At 34.7% G+C, this 19,255-nt stretch overlaps 1 protein-coding gene across 7 annotated transcripts in view; it reads right to left on the bottom strand.

Annotated features, from left to right (window-relative positions):
* Window positions 1-19,255, bottom strand: part of Sara (Smad anchor for receptor activation) — a 125,880-nt gene that overhangs the window by 58,396 nt on the left and 48,229 nt on the right. For 6 of the 7 annotated variants that reach the window (XM_089233048.1, XM_089233046.1, XM_089233044.1 and 3 more), the window contains 4 exons: window positions 18,797-18,896; window positions 8,862-9,101; window positions 3,485-3,631; window positions 2,295-2,435 (listed from right to left, as the gene is read on the bottom strand). In XM_089233048.1, coding sequence (XP_089089174.1) covers window positions 2,295-2,435; window positions 3,485-3,631; window positions 8,862-9,101; window positions 18,797-18,896 — 628 coding nt within the window. The remainder of the gene's footprint in view (window positions 1-2,294; window positions 2,436-3,484; window positions 3,632-8,861; window positions 9,102-18,796; window positions 18,897-19,255) is intronic. The other variant, XM_089233049.1, reaches the window with a different exon arrangement.

Here is a 19,255-nt window from a genome sequence, read left to right as displayed (position 1 = left end):
AGTTAGTTAAGTAGTTGGTGTTTTGATGTGAAATAAGACCTTTAAGTTTACATGTAGAGACCAAGATTTTGTTTCGGAGAGTTGTTGAGTTTCAGTTTGAAAACATTGCGGCAAATTTTTCTTTTCAGATGGATGATATCTCAGTTGATCCATGGGTTGAAGAGACATTTAGATGAGGTATTTTTGAGGGAACAGTGGTTTTACATTTATCAATTACAGCTTTGAATTTACTCCATAGAGAATGAATGTCGTTAGACGAAGAGGAGGAGATGAGTACGAAAGATATTTTGCATAAGAGGAAAGTTGTCTTTTTTAAAATTAAGTTTAAAGGAAAGAGTGGTGTGATGAAGGAAAAAATTGACAAAGGGAGTTTAGTGGTCGGAACACCAACAAAAACAGAGGAATCAGATACTGGGATTTTGTTGGAAAAAGATATTATATCTAAAGTATCTAAAATCAGCTAGAGCGGTTAGAAATTCTAGTTGATTCTAAAATAGTTTGGACGAGATTAAACTTGAGGAAAATATATAGAGAGAACACTATTGTTGATACTGTGATTGCCTGAAAGGGACTGCATTTTTATGCCAATCTATTCTGGGTAAATTCCAATGCAATAACTATGATGTGAGAGTTAAAAAAGTTTTCTAGAATTACGAAATAGTTAAAGATCTGGTGCAGGGGGATGAGTAAAGGGAAAAAATGGCTATAGGGGTGCAGTTGGAATAACGCCATTCAGCACCAACGATTTCTAAATTGGAATCCAGCAGGATTTCGGTAAGAGGGATAGAGATATTAAAGACCAGGGTGACACCACCCCTATGGGAGTTTCTGTCTTTGTGGAAAGTAGAATAGTTTGGAGGTAAAATTTTGGAGTTGCTGATGTTGCTATTTAGACATGTTTCGGTGACAGTTAGAAAATCAGGATTCTGAATTGATAGGATAGATTCAAAGGAATCAATTTTATTGACTATACTTCTTGTATTTATGGTTCTGATTATGAAGAGTGATTTTTTTATTCATTTTTTTTTGTGATACCTCATGGGAAACTAAGGGAATGCTGTTCGCTGGGTGGGACCTGGAGGAAGGAGGAGGAAGGTCAAGGGGGGGTTAGTTCTAGAAAGAGTTTGGGAGGTAGGAGAGATGTCATTAATGTTGGGATCCCAAATATATTTGGTGTTGTTGATAAGGGTGAAGTTGTGGAATAATTTGACCTTCAAGCCGTTATCAAGGAATTTCTGAGAAGCCCTCCAAATTTGACCTCGCAGTCTGAGTGTCTCAGGTGACAAGTCCTGGGAAACTGAAAAGCTGTCGTTAAAATTATAGGCATATTTAGAATTTCAGATTTGACTTGAATTTGTTGAATTTAATTATTGAAAGTTTGGGTCCACTAACTCCTTTTGGAGCAAAGTCTATGGCAACGATCGATATCGGATGGTGAAATTTCAATATTTAACAGTTTGGAGCAACATTTGATTATTTTAGATTCGAGAACAGAGGGGGATTCACCATCCAAAGCTTCCTCTGGGATACCACGAAAAATCAGATTGGCACGGTGGGAGCAGTCCTCCAGATCTATTACTTTGGAGGCGAGTGAGGAACAAAATTCTGAAAAGTCTAAAGAGAGGTCGGAGATTTGGTTTTGAAGATTATCAATAGGGAAAAACTTCGCTTCCACTGCACATAAACGTTGAGACGATCCATTTAATTGTGCGCTGAAGGAATCCTGTTTTTTTTAGAGAAGTTAAGTTTGTCAAGAATGGGGATTTAAGTACCCTGGATATTGCAAAGAATGGGGGAGTAAGGGTAGTTTTCTGGTGCTCTGATGGTTATGAAGATAAAATTAAATCTAGTTCGAATTTGTGAGAGAGGGGGAGAATGGTTGATTCTAGGGCCAGGGTTGGACTCGATATTGACAGAGAGCAAAAGCAAGATAAACATGTAGGTAGCGGGTGAAGGGACAATATATTGAATGGAACAACTTTACACAAAAATTACCAGGGGTAGGGAAAATCATTAGGGAACATATTGTGTAATTGTAAATATAACAGAAAATTAAATACATGAAGTAATCAAAAGATATGGGGCTGCGAAAATGATATTACCTGAATGATAACATTATTGATGATTCTAATAAGTAACAATAGACTGTATGCAAATATGAGGGCAAACTGCCCAATGAAGCGGCTGAAATATTATCTTCTCTAACAATAATGTTAATCAATATATATTCCACTGCAATCAAAAAATAAAGTTGCGTAATAAAAATTATCAATACATTATCATTGAAACCATACCTCGTGGCAAAAGAACTGGTGGCAAGGATCCTTCATTATCAACTACTACAATTCTTTTGTGGCGCGATTTGGGTTGAGCGCCTTTTTTCTTGACTGCAGATGAATAGTTGCTAACAAGTAGAGTCTGCGATGATTCTCCACCTAAAAACATTTTTAACAAAGAAAAAGATTTATATTATTACAACAATTCAGAATGAAAAGCAATGCATAACAACATACATTAGTTTAGATTTAAAAGAAATTCTTTCTCACTCAATATATTTTTTGTGATACATAAATACAAAATTCCAGATGTACAGAACCCTGTAAATGCTAAACATTTTATGCATCACCCTGAGGAAAAATATGAACAATGTTGTGATGGGTTGGTGGGCAGGATATCTCTCCATGCGAATACACACACAAGAATGCAGGTAAGTCTTCCTTTTATTTATTTAACACAAAAAATGAAATCAAGTGATTATAAAGACACAATAAGATCATTATTTTGACCCACTGAAAATGTTCAGCAGAAATTATAGGTATGAATTTAATAAATATTGAACTCAAAATCTTCCAATTCATCAGATTCCTTTTTTTACAATGTTACAAAATTTATAAACACAGCAAATAAAAAAAATTTACATAACCGAAAAAAAAATAGAAAATACATTATTAGTTGATAATTTGCTCATTTTTGTTGCACCACAGTCACTTTCAGTACATGAGAGCTAATTTGACCAGAACCTACAATTTATTGCCGATTCTGAATATATAGCAGAGAGAATTTTTATATATATACTCACAGAGGGGTTGATATGCTAACCCCTCGATGTGGGAGTCCCTGCGGTGACAATCTTTTTCTGTGGTCATGTCGCCGTTTCTGTTGTACCCGTGTCAGGAAAGTTTCCTACAAGAATGAACCAGGTATCGAACTTGCAACACCTCTAAACGTCCTTTGGTACTTTAAGCAAGTATCTTATCAACCTGGGCTACCGCGCCTCATTATTAGTTGAAGTCAGATAGAGATTCATATAAAAGAATGCCTATATTATTATATAATGCAAATAGCTAAATTGTATAATGAAAAATGTTTTACTCAAAAAACAATAAAGAATATGAGGTATCAAGTTAGCTGTATTTTCTATCAAGCAAAAATTATTTCAATTTTATTTTTAAAAATTGTTTCAGATAACATCCATTTTACATACCCACTAAAAGTTTGTCCACTCTTCGCCTTCCTTGACGCTGATAAGGAGGAATGACTTCCATTGGCTCAGTAAGGTCTGTCAGATCACCACCTGGACGTATACCATCAGAGAAAATTACTTGTTTAGGTTCTCCACGAGGTTTATTTCCTGTTACAGAATATGCCAGGAAAAAAATTCAATAATATATTGTATGTAAATAAAGAACATGACAACTTTAGCATACCTTCATGGTGGAGAACACCTATACCTTCCTGAATGAAATCAGTGAGTCCAATTTCTATTGTTACTCACAGAGGTCAATTGCAGTGGATGTATAGTTGCTGTTATACAGCAGGTGTTGGAACATGGTTTACTCCCATGTTATAACTTAACAACAATGTAACATTTGTTTTTGTAAAAACAAATATACATTTTGTATAAACAAATATGAATTTACTACACCTTAATGATAGAATCCTACATTCAGCTGTATTAAAATCATTACATTTGCATATTTTTGTCCTTTTCACTTTGCTACTTTACCACACACCAACTCTGGTCATATAGCCATACAGCAATTTCCTACTGATGGAGTTAGGTAGGAAACGACGGAGTCATCTATTGGTGGTCGTCCCAGGCTTGGTAGGTAAAAAACTTCTTTTCTATGTTCTTCCACTGATCGAACCTATCAACCCTGGAGGTAACCTTCATGGTAGCAGACACACAAGCATCTTATCATTGCATTACTCAAGCGCTTTTTACTTTGCTGGTATTTAATTAGTGAACTTGTCCCATCTGATTTTTTTTTAACCTTTTCAATGCTAAGAAATTTACAATCCAACATGGTTACATGTTTATCAGCCTACACTGCTCAATTATAAATCCTAGTTTAATTCTCTGGATACTAAAGGGAAAAAAACCCTGCTATTTCTCTTACCTTCATTTTTTTTACTGAAGAATAACTTCTGATAAAAAGCGCAAAAACTCTGAACTGCTTGTCACTTATAAACTGATTGCGTAAGCTACTTTCTCCATGTAACAATAGGCATCCTGTATCCATGGCAAAAAAGAATAATAGGCATGAAACTAAAAAGGGTTCTCTCTTGGTGACTTGTTACCTTTTGCTTATTTTAATTTCTATATTGCCGTTTGAGTACACTTGAGTGTAGATGTCATAAGGTTAATCTGTGAAGCTCAACGACAGCTATATGTATGGGGTAACAATTTATTTATGATCTAGCTGACGTTACATACATAGCATATCACTAACTTTCTCTATCACTCCATTATCAGCTTGTCAATGTCATCTTCACAATCATTTGCATGTAAATTCACCAGTAATTAAAACATCAAGAGGGCCCAGGTTCAAGGAAGTGGAAATCATTTGATATTGTCCAAAAACCCACTCCAAAATAGTATTAGCTAGAGAATTGTGGCCAACAAATGGCAAATACAATGAGGAATCATACGAAAGAACACTCAAAACATGAGGAATCCTTTTTTCAGGAGCAACAATATTTGAAATTGGTATATATATAACAGGATGTTTCACAATGAAAGTATCTGAAAGGATTAAAAATTTTATATAGTTTATTCTAAAATTAACACACAAAAAATCATCATCAAAACCAACAAATTCAGCTGTGATAGCAGCAAATTAAAATAAAAATTTGGGGGATATATAACAATTTGAAGTTCTATATGACTTCAGTCAAAAACTATCAATCACATTGCTTCTGAGTTTTATGAGATGACTCCAATTGATGAGATGATAACCAATACTCATCAGATTAAATTTTATGTGCACTAATACCTGAATTTACCCGATTTTCTGTACAAAATACCTCTAGTTTGTAAATTAAATCATAATTTATTACAGGATTATTGCTGAAATGAAAGTGCAATAATTATATAGTATTTTTAGATTCTATAAAAATTCTATCTATCACATAATTTTATGTATCCAAGGCTTGGATACATAAAATTATAGTTAGCTTAGCTTGGATTCCAAGCTAAGCTAACTTTTGAGATGCTAAAAGTGGAAGCTAAAAAACAGGTAAGGTGAAAGTTTCAGCAGTGATTTGTAAATCAAGCAAAACCGTTCAGCTATTTGGAATTAAAGCTTGTTTGATAGCTTCCATTTTAGAAAAATATGTTTTTGTCACCAATTACCCCTTTGAGCAGTTAAAATTTCACTGATCGCAATAGGATTGTCACGGTGGAAATCACTAAATCTTCTGTAAAATGCAACACCTTCTTTCAATAAGAATACTTTTTTTGATTTTGTGCCGGTGATAGCGCTTCCACTCTCAGCTCCAAGAATAACAAAAAAAAAAAAAAAAAACTGAAAAAGAGAAACACTCTGGCTTTTCCTATTATTTATACTGTCCACATATTCCTATACATATTCCTACCATGAAAAAAAAACCACACAAAGCTTTACTTCCGTTACCAAACTTTGAATAAATGCTGACTGTGCCCAATGGCAGTTGACCTGACAGGTTGGGAGATGAAAATCATTTGCTTATGGAAAAAAGCCTGCTTTATACAGAGATCTCTCAACTTGGCATTGCCAAAAGAAGAGGATTTTAAGGAGGCAAGAAATCTTGCCATTCATTGCCGCTGAGAGGGTTAATATGTAAAGTCAAACATTATTGACGGTTGGAAAAAAGTTTTTTTTTTTTTTTAAATTGTCTTTTTTTACAATGCACAAGATCATTGACTTGCCACTGTAATTAATTTCTACACTATTTCTGGATTTTTTTTTCTTAGCCTTTATGCAAGGAAACAAAAGCTAGTAACAAAATTACCATGCTTTAACACAAGCAGCTTTCTCTTTTTGATAAATGAATCTGCACATATTTAGAAGCACACAGATTCAATTGAGAACAGAATAACAGCCATAAGTGAAAAAAATGAAAAAATGGTTGTCTTGCTATGAAAAAATTTTGTGTAAAAAAGAAAAGGCATTATGCAGCCCTCCAGCACTTTTTTTTTTTTTGAAAATATAGGTCCTAATTAACTAATATTTAATGTATTTGCATACAAAATTTTACTCAGACTTATATGCTTATTGTCAGTCCAACTCATCATATAACTTTGGTGTCTTGTATAAAAGACTCAGAAAAAATATCCTGATTAATTGCTTTAAAGTACAATTTTTTCCATAACGAGGTTCGCATACATTCAAATATTTTTTTTATTGTAGCTTACACTAAACAGGTTTCTTTTTAAAAAATTATGTTACCGTTGTAACTAACAAATATTTATTAATTTTGCATTATTTATCACAGCAAAATAACCTCTTCCAGCACAGTAAATGAAGGCATTTGATTATATTTTTCATACCTGTATATAGAAAAATTTAATTGTAGTTGCAACAACACCAAAATGTTACTGCTTGCCCCCCCCCCACTAAAATATTATCATAGTTTGACTATGTTTAAATCATGAAAAAGGTTGTTTTCAGTCACTACTATCATGCTTATAATTTTGTGAATTTTGAACATTAATAATTGGCATGCTAGACCTCTATGATTCTTGATCAGGGTTGTTGATTTTTTTGATTTAAATAAAAAAAATCAATTTATTTGATTTAAATAAAGACTTATTCGATTTTATTGATTTTTTTAAACAAAATATATATATATATATATATATATATATATTACTAACACACTAGTCATTAATCTATGCTTTTTTTAAAGAATATAAAATTAAAGAAATTTTAACTTTCAAAAATAATTACTATTTAAAAAATATTTATAAACTAAAGATATATATATTTGTGAAATATATATAAGAATATATTTGTGAAATATATATAAGAATACATTTGTGAAATATATATAAGAATATATTTATGAAATATATATAAGAATATATTTGTGAAATATATATTTTATTAAGGGGAAAAAACATTTCTTGAATAGATTATCTTACAGCAAGTATTAAATCATTTTATACCGTGTGAATAATTGTTCATTTACTTCATTAGAAACACTAAATTGGATGCTTTGTCTACTCTTAATCTGTTTCACTATTTGGAATAAACACCACCTTGAAAAAAATCCTTTCAATACAGGCATAGATGATTTGGCTGTAGTTAGCATGTTCACAAGACGCATATCACTCTCAAAAATCTTTATAAAAACTATTCCACCACTCAAAATCAGACATTGTATCAACAACCTTAGAGTGGAAAAAAAAACCATTTTTTTTTAGCATGAAATGGTTCCAACTTCACCAAAAATTTTAATGTAATTTCCAGGAAACCAGAGCCACATTTTTGTTTGATAAATTCAAGACCCTTATTTCTCTCTTCTTTTATGACATCAATTCCCTATTAGAAGTTAACACTGATGAGCTTGGAATAAATGAAGCAAAGTGTGCATCTGTTAATGATTGTCCAAACCTATTTTTATACACTGATAAGACCTTTTCATTGTTGATGTTTCTTTTATCTTTAATTGCAGCTTTTTTCATGCTAATACACATTCAGCTATGGAGCAGTTGTGTTCCTCTGTACAAAATTGTTAATTTTGGCTATTGGTTTCAGAATCGCGATTATGTCCTTCACATTTCTTTTTGAACCAATATTTAAGACTTCACTAGAAATGTCACTATCTGAGATCTGTGGTCTTCACAAACTTTGGTAACAACTGATGAACTTTTACCATAAGATTCAAGAGAATCATAATACGTATTCCATCATACCTCTACAGGAAGACCAATGCTCTACCACCTTACATATGATACCGTGCTTCCAAGAGATGATTGCAGAAATATCTAAATATACTTGTAACATACTTTGTTACATCAGTTTTAACCAAATCTTTGGCTAGCAGGTTTAAAATGTGGGCACTGCACCAATATGTAAGGTAAGTCCCGAAAAGTCAAGCTCTTAATTCAGAATCTTTCTGGAAGAAACCATATATTTTCAGTATTGTCTGTAACAAAACTTGATAGTTTACATTTGAAGTTTTCTTCTGTTGACTTCACTGAACTAAAAACCAAATCTGCTAAATAATTTCCAGCATGTGATGAGCCAGATGTGTCAATAGTATCAACATGGATGGCTTTATCAAACCATTTGATAACACACAGAATTTATTCATTAATATATATTATAATGCTATAAATAATATTTGAAAATATAACATTAATATTTAAAATAATTTAATAAAAAATTAAATCACTTTGGAGCTGCATAAATAATTTTATTCAATTGAAACATAATTTTTCATACATGAAAAAAATTGATTTAAATCAGTGATTTTTCTAAAATCAGTTGATTTAAACAGCTGATTTAAATCACTACAACACTGTTCTTGGTATAAAAAATTATTTACCAAAGCTCCATTAAATATATATGGTAAAAGCAATGAAATATCCAAACCTCGCTTGAGTACTCCAACAGGAACCATTACAGTTGGTGGTGGTCGATTCGCTAACTGCTGCATTTGCTGCAGAGGAGAAACAGTAGAGCAGTAATCTCCAGGATTATTAGGATGGGGTTTCCAATAGTCCTTCACAGAAGCATTAGCATTAGAAAGAGGAGGAGAAAAACTAGGGCTGCTACCACATGAACTTGATGCAGGAGATTCTCCAGAATTAGCTGCTGCAAAGTCGCTTTGCACTATATAAAAGAAAATGATAGCCATATCAGATTAACAGAATATCAATGAAATCTATATAAATACTTAGAAAGAACTACTTTGGTTGGCTTTGAAAAAATATCAAATTAAATTGTTTTTAGCAATAAGCTTCAATCAACTGAATGTTTAAAATATACAGTCAATTTTCGATAAATTAAATATATCTGTTTTTCAGATTTTTCTATTGGCTTCTAGAACAGGGGTTTCCAACCTTTTCCAATTCGCGTACCACGACCCTGAATTTTCCAGGCATCTCCCCCCCCCCATCTGTTTCACCCATTGCAGATTCCGAAAACTTTTCTAAAAAAAGTTATATATTGAATTAAATTAAATAGTCTGTTTTTCATTACAGTTTAATTTTTGAAGTAGCCAAACTAATCAACACAAAGATTGGAAAAAAAATTGTGACATTTGGGACTGTATTGAATTACAAAGTTTGAAAAATTAGGCTCAAAAGAGGATTAATACAAACACAAATCTGGAGCTGTGTTCAATTTGCTTCTATATTTATGTTTTTTTTATAAGTATACAAAGAAAACGCCTATTCAACGAGCTCCGTGCAAACTAATGGCAACAAAAACATTATGGCTTTTTAGAAAGTTCACTGTATTCGACCACAGCGAGCCCAAAAACTGACTAGGTTCACCATTCCACCATTGAAGGGAATCTTCAGAGTGGTATTGGCTTTGAGAGGATTAGATATCCATCGATCACCCATTTCGGACGCTGAAAAATAATTTTCAAACGGGGATTTTAATCCTTCCAAGTGGCCGAATGTTAAATTTAACTTGGCTTGTGACAAGAAATCGTGAAGTGCCGAACATGTCCAAAAAAAAAGCTACCTCGTGCTGAAGTTCAAACAGCCACATGACTTTGGTGTGCAAAAGCAAAGCATATTGTGAAGGCTGTTCACACAACAATTTAAACAACCTATAGTTGGTAGGATTCACTTTGCTAAAGTTGACAACTTTGACCGCTGCATCAAGAACGTTTTGCAAATTTGGAGGCCAAGGTTTCGCTGCAGGGCTATGTCTGTGAATATAGCAGTGAGCCCATTTCATTTTGGCGGGCGACTTCTGCCACACGTGCATGAAGGCCTGGGTAGCAGCCTTCCGTTTATTTTCCTCCAACTGTGGTGAGCCCAATGCATTTTGACCACTGAATTCCTTTTTCAACAAAATAATGATCAATTGCTTCAAATGAGTCTAACAGTTGTACAACCCCTTCGATGGGTGACAAATAAAAATATTTTCCTTGAATTCTCTTTCAAATACTAAGCAATTGCAAGTAGCGCAGGATATTGCACAACGTCTGTACTTTTGTCGACTTGGTTAGAAAAAATTCACAACCTTTGACATAACTTATGATTGTTTTCAACATAGTCTGATGTGTCCTGTATTCTTCGAGGCACCGTATTATTTGACAGAGGTATTAAACTCATTTTATGAGCACTTTCCTCTGCAAGCATGTATCTGACAGCATTTTTGATGCACGGTGAAATTAAATTTTCACCAATGGTATGATTTTTTCCTCATCTCGCAATATAATAGCTAATGTAGTAGGAACATTGGCAAGGGGTGCAGGAAAAAACATAAACCTTAGAAGGAAAAAAAATCGGAAAACCTCCCCCTTGAGAAAATTATGCGTACGAGTATGAGTCCTCAGTAGCTTTCACAGAATCACTTTTGGCAGATTCAAAATATGTTTGCACATTTACAGGTGTACAGTATTTCATTTTGGTGTTTCAGACAACTTCCGCTTCCACACAGATCCAGTTTTTAGCCACTGATCTATAGCGTAAATCATGTGAGTAGTAGGTGCGCATACGCAAGAAGGGGCCCCCCTCAAGCTGAGATTATAGTGTTATTTTGGAAAAAATGTGCAACCCCCCCCTGAGAAGAGAAAAATTGAAACACCTCCCCCCCCCCTTGAGAAAACTCTGCGTATGCCTATGCACACACACACACTTCAATACAAACACCCACAACAAACGTTAAACACACCAAGAATTAATTAATTCTTCATTTTATGCACAGCCCAGTATGCGTCAACAATCAAATCTAAAATGGCAAAGAAAAATGAGCAGAGAAAAAGGAGTGTGCGAATCAAGATCATAGGTTTGGCGTGGGCGGGAGAAGGAAAGGCTGATCCTTCCAGCGGACGAAACCCCTGTAAGCCTCTATACCTACTTTTTAAAATTCTTTTTAATATGTTTGTAATTTTTTTGTTGTTTTTTTAGATGAGCGGCCGCCATTGCCATTTTCTTTTTGCGTACCTGTAACAGCTTTTCACGTACCCCCAGTTGGGAACCACTGCTCTAGAATGTTCAATCATATTTTAGTGCTAAAATATTTTCTTAAGTCAAAGTTTTTGGATAGGAGATTAAAAAAAGTGAGAAATTAAAGGTGTGGCATATATAATTCAGTAAATTCTTTCTATATGTCACCCCTCTTTTACTCCTTTTTATAAATACTAACAAATGACCACAAACTTGGTCATGAGTGTTTGCAAATCATACGTTACACATCTGATCAAGTTGAAATAGCCATTTTGCTTCCTCTCAGTTCTGATTGAATGTGGTTATGAAATGTCAGTATGAATTTTGATTGTCTAAATTTTTCAAAGCAAAAGTCTAAAGATTTAGACTTGAAAGTAAAAAGAATAAATTATCGATGAAATGGAAAGAAATCCAATTTTAAAGAAATTTTGTTGAGAAAGTAAAACATCACTCTGAAAACTGTCTCTCAACAATTTTAAACAAGGACATTATTCATCCGAAAAGGTTTCGTCAGCTGGCTGATGTTAAAATAAATCCAGGAAAGAAAACTCAACTGCCCTTGCGGATAATCAAACCAACATCCTTTCACTTGCTGGGTGAGCTGCCTATAGTCCGTTTCAGGTTGACTTTGCAGTGAAGGGGAAGCTACGAGGGAACTGTATCACTCGTTGCTATGGGAACGAAAGCCTCTTAACCAATGTATCGGCCCGCGGCCTTGGTAAGGTATGACGATTCTTGCCAATCTCACTGAGAAAAATCTTTTTTTATGTGTAACGTAATGAGTATAAAAAAATTACACAGTGTATAAATTCGTAATAATTATATAATTTAAAAAACCACTGCAGATATTTTCAGAAATTAAAGTGAGGTTTTTGAAATCTTTTTTTTTTTTATTAGAAAATTTAGAAAAATAATTATCTTCTATCAGCGTGTCACTTACTCTTCATTGATGTGCCGTAAGTAACACTAAAAAAATTTCGAAAAACATAGTAATATTTTTCTGCAATACTTCCCTTTCCTTAGCTGAAATTTATTTGTAAAAAAAATTCTAAACAATAATATGAAAGCAATGTATAATTTTAAAATACTGTATATTAACCGTGGCTCTCAAAAACTTGGGGATTTTTAATTTTTTCTTCAATTTATATGGAAAAAAATGCACTTTAAATAAAATTTTTGAAGCCAATCAAAAAAAAATTAAGAAGCAGATTAATTCTGTTTTCTCACGTGAAAATGCAGGAATAGCACCAAATAATAATAATAATGCGGAAAAGTTTAGAATTTTTTTACTCACTTTTCTTGCCTAAATTTCCAAAATTTCCGTCGTTCATCCCCCTCCCCGAACGGTATACGTCGATGACACTTGTTTCCACGACAGTTTTAGTCTTTTGTTACGGTTGATGTGCCGCTCATGGGGTTATTACGGATGATTCTTATCGTTTTGTTTATAGCGAGAGTAATCAAAGACCAAAAATATAGTATTCAGGAATGGAAGAGCCAAAGAACGTGAAAATTAGCGTGAAAAGAGATATAACTGCCACATGTAAAAGATGAAAGCCTTACCCACTGTGGCCACCCCTCCCTCACTTACTTTATCTGAAGAGAAACTAAAGGCAAGGGGCATCTGGAGAAACAGGTGGCCCTGCTTGGTAGAACATGGTGTTCGCGTGGGTGGAGACGCGACTCGTGTCAACACACTCCGTGATCGGCAATAGGGGATTCAGCAACCACCACTCTCCCAAGAAGATGGCAAAAAATAAATAATAAAAAAAAGGAGCACCTAAAACCAAAACTTCTGCACCCATAAAGGACCTCTCACAACAGTATCCACGCTCTCTCTTGGAAAGAGAAACACTTCCTGTTATCTATAAGTGAGTATCTGAATTCACTGAAGCCTATTTTCAGGAGAAAAAAAAACTGATTGAATATTTGTATTGATGTAAGCCTATAACTGCATGTAAAACCGAATGAAAAATTGTATCGTTATGGAAAATTCAACCGAATAGTGCGATATAAAATGTGTATGTATATTCAGTATACAATTGGGTGTAATGAAAAAATCACGACTGTGATATTGGCGGAGAATTTTTCTAGGATATTGCGCCAGAATGTTGTTACCATTGCTATGGATTTTCAATAATGGTAACCAATATTTTTTCTAACTTAAAAATTTTAAACGAATAAACATCGGTTCAAAACAATATTTTTTCAGTATTTTTTTCAAAATCATAGAAAAAATTGAAATATTCTGCATAAAGGATCACCGTAAACCTCCGATTTATGGGAACTATATTTTGCGACGGAGGAATACACTCTCTACCTTCCTCTCCACTGCAAAGTTAACCTGAAACGAACTATAGATCACTAGACAAAGGGAATGAATCCTCTATTTTTAGAGCTCATGTGCACTGAACAGAGCTGTACATGGTCAGTCAGACTTGACTCAAACCATGTCCTCTCACTTGCCGGGGGGGGGGGGGGGGGGGTTCAGTCAAAAAAATATTAATATTTTTGCAGTTTTGCCTAGATCTCTGGATGGCTTATGTACGAGCAGCTGATTGCATAATGAAGTGGGCTGCCCACTGCCCAGCATAGGCATTTGTCGTGGCTTGTCTTTTTAAACTGCTCCAGATGAGTCAAGAACAGAAAATGGTGTGAGAAAACAGATTTAATTACTCTGGCCCATTCCACTAGTTTCAGATTAACCCTGGGCAGCACTACGTAAATATGGCCCTACACTTGGACTTCAGATCATCGCAAAACCTCTGCCAAACTGTCCACGTCTTTCCACAAATCCACAAAAAGTTACAGAAACCCTCCAATGTAAAGCAACTCTTGGAAAAAGAAGAGGTAGAATTATTTATCATTCTACATGTTAGTAGAATAACTACAACCACATAGAAATTGACACAAAAAAGGTTATCAGCAATGGAAACGACCAATTTATGTAAAAAATTTTTAAAAATAAGTAGAAAAGGTATCCAAATAATGTGTATAATGTCATTCATATTGCAAGGGGTTTTGCATAGTCATTAAAATAAAAATGTTAGCTTTTTATACAAACACCCTGTGCTCAAAAACCCAATTTAAAAAAATGTTGTGCTGTCTCTCCTGATGCCAACAAAAAAAAATCCACGTTCTAAGTGTGATATTCACTGAGATATCCAATTTTGAAAAACTGAGGAAAGTTGAGAAAAAACAGCTCCAAATATGGAAAAACTGTTTAACTTGTATTTAACAGTCTCTTTCCAAATTACCTCCATTTTTCGAATTTGAATATCTCTGAGTATTGCACTTAGAAACATAGAATTTTTTTTTTTTGTTGGCATCAGGAGAGACAGGGCAACAACTTTCTAATTAGATTTTGGGGCACATGAGGACTGTATAAGAACTTTAACACATTTGAAAGTCCTTTCTAACTAGAAACATATTGCATCAACAGTTTGGCAGTAAAATGACATGCGCCCTGTTACCTATGCACCCTGTTGAGCATTTTTTAAATTGGAATTATACCTCTACAACTAATGAATGAATGCCAGGACTTTGCCACTGGACTTATCCCGTTGCAGAGATTTCTTTCAGCCCAGCTTAGTGGCAGAGTCTGGAACACTTTATTTTGTGTCAAAAAAGAAAAAAAACACAAAATTTTTACAACAGATTTTCTCCAGAGAATTTGGTACTGTCACGATTTACAAATTTTGTGGTGATTACAGACGAGATGAGGTTGGGAGTTGTAGAAAAGTTTCTGGGTTTTGTTAAGATAGATGAATGTACATATATTAGTATGGAGGTATATTTTAAAAGCAAAAATGGGAAGGGGGACCCATGCCATCTCATCTGTTATCTTACACTTGCCATACACAGGATAAAAAAAAAACGTAAAAAAAAAATATCCATCAGAGCGAGTCATCTCGCTTAACACCTTATTAGTGAGCAAATGGGTTTGATAACTGTCAGACTAGAAGCCAGCATCAGTTTTATTGGGTTGAGTTTACTTGCTCCAGTGGATTTGATGAAAATATACAAAATTGAAAAAGTAAAATAAAATCAATATTTTTATAAAATAAAAACTACATGTAATAGTCATTATGAAACCATTCTTGTCCTCCCACCTAGCACCCCAGCTAGAATAGCGGAATTCTTCAAGGACACTTGTGGTTATCACATTTACATCATTGCTACGGGAATGTCAAAAATTCTTGTTCGGGTCCCGTTAGTACATGCTATATATTGTACATGTAATGGTAAAGTATTAGTAGTGCCAGTCATGTCGATATGATTTCTGTTGTTTTTATCAATTTCTGTTTTTTACCACTTATTTTTGTAAAACTTAAAACATTATTTTATAAATCTGGTGGAAAAATTTTATGGTTTCGGCGTGTATATATTTGACAAGGCTTGTTTTTGATTATTTGAGTGAACTATTATTTTCTATTGTTTTCGGAATATTTGTACATGTGAAGAGGCTTTTTAAATTTGCACTTTGTGGCATAGTGAACTGGAGTATCCACCATTCCGCAGTCACATTTGCCTGTTCAGCGGCATTTCCATTCGTGTGGATATATAGGGAATGGGTCGTGTCCTGTTATGAAGATAGTCACCTCCTTATGTCAGTTTAGTGTGTTGTATGCGACTCAAGGGAAATTTTGTGCACTTTCCTAGCTGTTCCTTGGTCCCAAATTTGCTGCCATTTCTAGAGGGTTGCTTGTTTAAGTTGTTGTTTCAAGATCATTAGTGGGAAAGGGTTATCAAGTTTATTGCCACAGTTGATGGCAGCCTTAGCTAGAGGGTCTGTTCTCGCGTTTCCAAGATTACCTACATGGGCCTTGGTGCAACCTAGAAAAATTTTTGGGTTATCTGATAGACGCTGCCTCAATACACGTACTATTGTGTCTCTATTCGTTGAATCTAGAGGTGCTTGAAGATAGTTATCATTCTTCCTCATAAAACTAAACTGAAGAGAAAAAAAAACTGGTACAGGCATGCGTATGCAAATAAAGAGATATGGAACCAATCAGAGTACGGCGCTGCGGTCGGCAACGCCTATATAACACAACAAGTGTCTGGCATAGTTGTTAGATCGGTTACTGCTGCTACAATGGCAGATTATCGAGATTTAAGTGAGTTTGAACGTGATGTTATAGTCAGCGCACGAGAGATGGGACATAGCATCTACGAGGTAGCGATGAAATTTGGATTTTTACGTCGACCATTTCGCGAGTGTACCATGAATATCGTAAATACGGTGCAAAATTAAATCTACGACATCGCTGCGGCTGGAAAAAGACCATGCAAGAACGGGACCAACGACGACTGACGAGAATCATTAAACGTGACAGACGCACAACCCTTCCACAAATTGCTGCAGATTTCAATGCTGGGCCATCAACAAGTGTCAGCGTGAGAACCATTCAACGAAACATCATCGATATGGGCTTTCGGAGCCGAAGGCCCACTCGTGTACCCTTGATGACTGCACGACACAAAGCTTTACGCCTCGCCTGGGCCCGACAACACCGACATTGGACTGTTGAGGACTGGAAACACGTTGCCTGGTCTGATGAGTCTCGGTTCCAATTGCTTCGAGCTGATGGACGTGTACGGGTATGGAGACAACCTCATGAATCCATGGACCCTACATGTCAACAGGGGACTGTTCAAGCTGGTGGAGGCTCTGTGATGGTATGGGGCGTGATATGGGACCCCTGATACGTCTAGATACGACTCTGATAGGTGACAGGTACGTAAGCATCCTGTCTGATCACCTGCACCCATTCATGTCCATTGTGCATTCCGACGGACTTGGACAATTTCAGCAGGACAATGCGACACCCCACATGTCCAGAATTGCTACAAAGTGGCTCGAGGAACACTCTTCTGACTTTAGACACTTCCGCTGGCCACCTAAATCCCCAGACATGAACATTATTGAACATATCTGGGATGCCTTGCAACGTGCTGTTCAGAAGAGATCTCCACCCCCTCTTACTCCTACGGATTTATGGACAGCCCTGCAGGATTCATGGTGTCAATTACCTCCAGCACTACTTCAGACATTAGTCGAGTCCATGCCATGTTGTGTTGTGGCACTTCTGTGGGCTCGCAGGGGCCCTACACGATATTAGGCAGGTGTACCAGTTTTTTTGGCTCTTCATTGTATAATAAAAAGCCAGCCACCTCATTGGACATTTTGCCAGTTGTGGCTTTTTATGTGTATAAAAGCAATTCATCTATTTGGGACCAAAAATTTACAACACTTTGGGTTTACACATAAAAAAAAGAAAATTACTTAAAAAAATATTCAACTGATTAAAACATATGTGGAAAATACAAATATTATTAATAGTACATAAAATTTTAAGAGCAATCATGTGGGAGTAAACCAATATGTATGTGTTGTACATACATTCATACGTGTATACGTAAAATGATGTGTTGCCATGAGAAAAATTAGCAGACTTGCCAACATTTGTACAGAGCCATTTTGACTGGCAGAAAGGCAGTCAGTCGATGTGGACCCCCCCCCCCAACTTTTTTTGCGAATTTGAATTTGTATATTAGAAATATATAACATCATATTTGTTATAAGCATTTTTTTTCTCAGCCCCCTCGTTGGGCATTTTGCCTGTTGTAACTTTGTATTTGTTTCTATGCCTTTGTATTGTATTCATACATGCAAAAAAAGAATAAATTGTCTTTCTGTCTAAGAAAAAAGATGGTAGCGTCAATATCAATGGGAACTTTTTCACGCTGCCAGAAGAAGCATAATGACCTGTGTAATAACCACCCCTTTCCTCCCTTCGACATGTTTTGACTACCAAAGTTACCTCTTGAAGGTGTGGTTGGAACATACAGCCAAATTTTGGTATATAACCAATTACTTTTAATCAGTGCTTTTGAAAATATTTTTTTTCTAATTTTATCAAATTCATTTCATATAAGTGATTCAATGGCATTAAATCGATTTGAAGAATAAAATTAATGATTCAAAATTTTCTAGGGAAATGTGTGCCTTCGCACCATCTTCAGGAGCTCCCCCTTTATTCAGGTTCTTTAAAATCTAATTTTTTAAGGATTTTAATAAAATATGTATATAATAATAGTGTAAAATTATGGTAGTAATAATAAAAAATTTAATGAGTGAATATATTCACACATTTAATTTTTATTATCTATGGTTAAAGATATTTTTCCCCTTTAAATATTAAATTGGCCAATATTACATAAATTGCATAACGTGCAGATTATGTGAGTGACTTGAAATTTTTTGGGATTTCCGTCATCCTGTATACGATTTAACGGGTAGATGATACATCAAATATTACTGTAACAACTTATAGAATTTTGTTTATATATAAAACCAAATAATAATTTGACTATTACTTGTAGTTAACTTACAGTTTGATAAAACTTCAAAGCACTGTTGGCAAACACGATCTTCCTTATTTTGCAGGTATGGTAAACGAGCTTTTTGATTGCAGCATCTTGAACATAATACCTATAAAAAATACAAAAAGAAAACCAAATATATATAATTTGCTCTTTACATTCTTGTACGTTATTTTTTATTTTTATACAGAAACAGCACTTCTATCTATACACAAGACTTGGTGCAAAATACTGGTTTCAACAGAAATATAGTATTAGAAGTTGCAACACACACATTGGTCACATATTCAAAATGCAGGTACAGCAAGGTTGCCCTGATTTGGTGGAGGGGTTGCTCGGCCTGTGGTGGGGATAGGCAGTGGGTGTGGCCACTTTAGATGTATGAGATGTGATTTTCAACTGATAACTGTTGATAACTGTTTTTATCAAATTCAAAAATGTCCTTTCAAATGTCTGGAGAATTTTACT

The sequence above is a fragment of the Pholcus phalangioides genome, unplaced genomic scaffold, assembly GCF_987345545.1.
Source record: "Pholcus phalangioides strain wild (caught in Gottingen) unplaced genomic scaffold, Ppha-v1.0 ptg000007l_1, whole genome shotgun sequence".
Classification (NCBI taxonomy): Eukaryota; Metazoa; Arthropoda; class Arachnida; order Araneae; family Pholcidae; genus Pholcus; species Pholcus phalangioides.
This window is presented reverse-complemented; position numbering and strand designations above follow the sequence as displayed.